At 46.7% G+C, this 5,000-nt stretch overlaps 1 protein-coding gene across 1 annotated transcript in view; it reads left to right on the top strand.

The window, feature by feature from the left end:
- Nucleotides 1-5,000, top strand: part of LOC116371700 (thioredoxin) — a 13,446-nt gene that overhangs the window by 17 nt on the left and 8,429 nt on the right. Inside the window, exon 1 of the mRNA XM_031820597.1 lies at nucleotides 1-268. This exon is cut by the window's left edge and continues 17 nt beyond it. Within this exon, the coding sequence (XP_031676457.1) occupies nucleotides 245-268 (24 nt within the window). The 5' untranslated portion in view covers nucleotides 1-244. The remainder of the gene's footprint in view (nucleotides 269-5,000) is intronic.

Genomic DNA, 5,000 nt, shown 5'->3' on the forward strand with positions numbered 1-5,000 from the left:
GAGACAGTTATTGTCGAGAATGGATACAACAGTCTGTTTTTCGACAACACACCGTGAATGTAGCGGAACAAAATAGCGTGGAGAGGGGGGCAGGATCGTTCTGAAATAACATTTACATAACCCGCCCCTGCATAACGAGCTGTCCCGTTCAGTCTGCGTGGTCCACAGTGCCGCTACTCGAAACAGACAACCAGGGAGGAAATATACCGGCAGGAAGGACTGTCACTGTCTCTAAACTATCAACATGATCATTATAATCGAAGATAAGGTGAGATGCCGTTTCTGGAAGGGGTTATTTGCCAATATATATTTTAGCTAAAGTGTACTGTAACTAGTTATATTAGGCGAGAATCAAGACTTGTTGAAAATGGTCAGGATAGACAGGCACGTTGTTGCAAACCTCCCGCGTGATCGTTTTACCATGTTTTGAATAAAATAAAATAAACTAGTTAACGTTCGCTAGTTACTTTAGTTAGCGACTTGACAGATGCACAAATTTTACATTTTGAATTAAAATGTATTTCAATTTTTTGGGTGTTGAGATAACTGGTTAACGTTATGGTCCTGACAGAATCAGCAGTGGATTCACCTAAAGCACATTCGCCATGTTGAGATCTCACCATTTTAATTAAGAATTATAATAATTACAACTCTTAATCGAAACTATTACAAAACACGATAATTATTTAATACATCGTTTTTGTATACATGTATACAGCTAACAATTGTTGTAATTATTATTATATATATTTTTTTTAAAGAACAGATAGCTAGAACGACATGGCTGATATGACATATTCACAACGAGTCGTCTTTCTCCGGTTTTATGCAGACGCGCGTGGGCCTTAAACGGGAATAGTGCATAGTAATTCACATGGTGCTTTGAACCCTACCTAGTCTATACTATATTGAACGAGAATAGTGCATAGTAATTCACATGGTACTTTGAACCCTACCTAGTCTATACTATATTGAACGAGAATAGTGCATAGTAATTCACATGGTGCTTTGAACCCTACCTAGTCTATACTATATTGAACGAGAATAGTGCATAGTAATTCACATGGTGCTTTGAACCCTAGCTAGTCTATACTATATTAAACGAGAATAGTGCATAGTAATTCACATGGTACTTTGAACCCTACCTAGTCTATACTATATTGAACGAGAATAGTGCATAGTAATTCACATGGTGCTTTGAACCCTACCTAGTCTATACTATATTAAACGAGAATAGTGCATAGTAATTCACATGGTGCTTTGAACCCTACCTAGTCTATACTATATTAAACGGGAATAGTGCACAGTATTTCACATGGTACTTTGAACCCTACCTAGTCTATACTATATTGAACGAGAATAGTGCATAGTAATTCACATGGTACTTTGAACCCTAGCTAGTCTATACTATATTAAACGGAAATAGTGCACAGTATTTCACATGGTACTTTGAACCCTACCTAGTCTACTATATTACATGCCGGGAGGTTGTAAAAATGTTTAATCGTTGAGGCAACAACTGCTGTTTATATACAATGCATGGTTGGTGCGATTTAGCTACATGTTTTTAGCTATAGTTGCACTACAGCAAGTTAAACGTTGAGCCAGAGGTGGCTAACATGCTCGTTAGCCATTTTTTTAGCTGCATTTTGTAGTGTTGTTTTGTCGGGTACTGCTTATGCAAAGCCAGCTAGCTACACGGTTTAGCATATGTCTCCTTCTTATTGTCACTCTGTACATTAGACAGATAACGTTATCTAACTCTCTAACCCTGCTAGCAAGAGGTAATTATGCCCCGTCACACGTGGCTCAAATTGTGGGCCACCGCAGATCAAGAATCATGTGCCAAGGATGAGTATTTTAGCCAGGTGACCCTGTCGTCAAAAGACGGAACTAAAGTAAAGATTTATCCGATCTGACATTTAGCCCCGTCTTTCGGCCTGCTCATTCATTATATACTCTGTCCCGACCTTCTTCTTCGATGAGGTTTAAGATCGCGTTTGGTATCCAATAAATGTTTTGTTACCGCCACCTACTAGACTGGTATATACGGTATACCTCCCTTATAAATCTCACTCTTCGCTCATTAAAGCCCACTATTTAAATACCCTGCCATCTAACTCTACACTCACTAAAAGCCCACCACTCTACTCCACTATTTAAATACCCTACACTAAACCCCCCCACCCTACTCCACTATTTATAACCATCTAGTCGTACCTCAGGCCAACAGCCTGAAAAGACAGGACACCACCACCGCTCAACACACCCTCAACCTGTCTCTCTCTCTCACACGTGACGTCTCTGATCGCCAGCTCCATGGGCACCCCTACAATTAACACATACTACTACTTTCCCCAATGCTATACACTCTTACAACTTCTGCTCTACTCTGACCCTGGAAACCTCAACCTGTCTCTCTCTCTCACACGGGACGTCTCTGACCCTGGAAACCTCAACCTGTCTCTCTCTGACCCTGGAAACCTCAACCTGTCTCTCTCTCACACGGGAGGTCTCTGACCCTGGAAACCTTAACCTGTCTCTCTCTCACAGGGGACGGCTCTGACCCTGGAAACCTCTACCTGTCTCTCTCTCACATGGGATGTCTCTGATCCCCAGCTCCATGGGCACCCTTACAATTAACACATACTACTACTTTCCCCAATGCTATACACTCTTACAACTTCTGCTCTACTCTGGAATCGTACCAGGCTCTGTAGTGACGCCTCTAGCACTGAGATGCAGAGCCTTAGACCTCTGTGATACAGCCTGGAATCAAACCAGGGTCTGTAGTGACGCCTCTAGCACTGAGAGGCAGAGCCTTAGACCTCTGCGCCACCGTAATTCATGATTCTATATATCTGAGCCTCTCTATCATCTCTATCCTCTCTGAGTCCCTCTATCCTCTCTGAGTCCCTCTATCCTCTCGAGCCTCTGTGAGCCTCTCTATCCTCTCTGAGCCTCTCTATCCTTTCTGAGTCTCTCTCAGAGAGTCTATCCTCTCTGAGCCTCTCTATCCTCTGTGAGCCTCTCTGAGCCTCTCTATCCTCTCTGAGCCTCTCTATCCTCTCTGAGCCTCTCTATCCTCTCTGAGCCTCTCTATCCTCTCTGAGCCTCTCTATCCTCTCTGAGCCTCTCTATCCTCTCTGAGCCTCTCTATCCCCTCTGAGTCCCTCGAGCCTCTCTATCCTCTCTGAGCCTCTCTATCCTCTCTGAGCCTCTATCCCCTCTGAGTCCCTCGAACCTCTCTATCCCCTCTGAGTCCCTCGAGCCTCTCTATCCTCTCTGAGCCTCTCTATCCTCTCTGAGCCTCTCTATCCTCTCTGAGCCTCTCTATCCTCTCTGAGCCTCTCTGAGCCTCTCTATCCTCTCTGAGCCTCTCTATCCTCTCTGAGCCTCTCTATCCCCTCTGAGTCCCTCGAGCCTCTCTATCCTCTCTGAGCCTCTCTATCCTCTCTGAGCCTCTCTATCCCCTCTGAGTCCCTCGAGCCTCTCTATCCCCTCTGAGTCCCTCGAGCCTCTCTATCCTCTCTGAGCCTCTCTATCCTCTCTGAGCCTCTCTATCCTCTCTGAGCCTCTCTATCCCCTCTGAGTCCCTCGAGCCTCTCTATCCTCTCTGAGCCTCTCTATCCTCTCTGAGCCTCTCTATCCTCTCTGAGCCTCTCTATCCTCTCTGAGTCTCTCTATCCTCTCTGAGCCTCTCTGAGCCTCTCTATCCTCTCTGAGCCTCTCTATCCTCTCTGAGCCTCTCTATCCTCTCTGAGCCTCTCTATCCTCTCTGAGCCTCTCTATCCTCTCTGAGTCTCTCTCAGCCTCTCTATCCTCTCTGAGCCTCTCTATCCTCTCTGAGCCTCTCTATCCCCTCTGAGTCCCTCGAGCCTCTCTATCCTCTCTGAGCCTCTCTATCCTCTCTGAGCCTCTCTATCCTCTCTGAGCCTCTCTATCCTCTCTGAGCCTCTCTATCCCCTCTGAGTCCCTCGAGCCTCTCTATCCTCTCTGAGCCTCTCTATCCTCTCTGAGCCTCTCTATCCTCTTTGAGCCTCTCTATCCCCTCTGAGTCCCTCGAGCCTCTCTATTCTCTCTGAGCCTCTCTATTCTCTCTGAGCCTCTCTATCCTCTCTGAGCCTCTCTATCCCCTGAGTCCCTCGAGCCTCTCTATCCCCTCTGAGTCCCTCTGAGTCCCTCGAGCCTCTCTATCCTCTGAGTCCCTCTGAGTCCCTCGAGCCTCTCTGAGCCTCTCTATCCCCTCTGAGTCCCTCGAGCCTCTCTATCCCCTCTGAGTCCCTCGAGCCTCTCTATCCCCTCTGAGTCCCTCGTGCCTCTCTATCCCCTCTGAGTCCCTCGAGCCTCTCTATCCTCTCTGAGTCCCTCTGAGCCTCTCTGAGCCTCTCTATCCCCTCTGAGTCCCTCGAGCCTCTCTATCCCCTCTGAGCCTCTCTATCCCCTCTGAGTCCCTCGAGCCTCTCTATCCCCTCTGAGTCCCTCGAGCCTCTCTCTGTACCTGGCATCTACCAAATACTGCATTGTGTTCTTCCCCCACAGTTACAGCACTGAACCTTCCCACGCTTCCTCATTCCCTGTAACCACATGTTCCTCCACACTTGGCACGTTCCTTTCCTTTCCACTGAGCAGCTACACGTCTCATTCTTTGGCATTTAAAACGCTGCAGTGCATTATGGGACAAATTCTCTTGAACATTTGAAAGCTAAGGAATCCTTTCTGTTGAGGCAAAAAAAAAAAACCTCAGCTTTCACTTCCTTGTGACCTTCATTCGTACCGATCAATCTGTTGGTTTCCGTCACTCGGCCTCCCTTCACATTGGTCTTTAATATCACACATCCAGGCCGCATCACATCACGGCTGTGATTGGGTGTCCCCTAGGGTGGCGCGCAATTGGCCCAGCGTCGTCTGGGTTTGGCGCGGGGGAGGGAGGGGGGGGGGGCGTCATTGTAAATAAGAATTTGTTCTTAACTGACTTGCCTAGTTTAAAGAAAGGTTTA

This window comes from Oncorhynchus kisutch, unplaced genomic scaffold, assembly GCF_002021735.2.
Source record: "Oncorhynchus kisutch isolate 150728-3 unplaced genomic scaffold, Okis_V2 scaffold3549, whole genome shotgun sequence".
NCBI classification, from domain to species: Eukaryota; Metazoa; Chordata; class Actinopteri; order Salmoniformes; family Salmonidae; genus Oncorhynchus; species Oncorhynchus kisutch.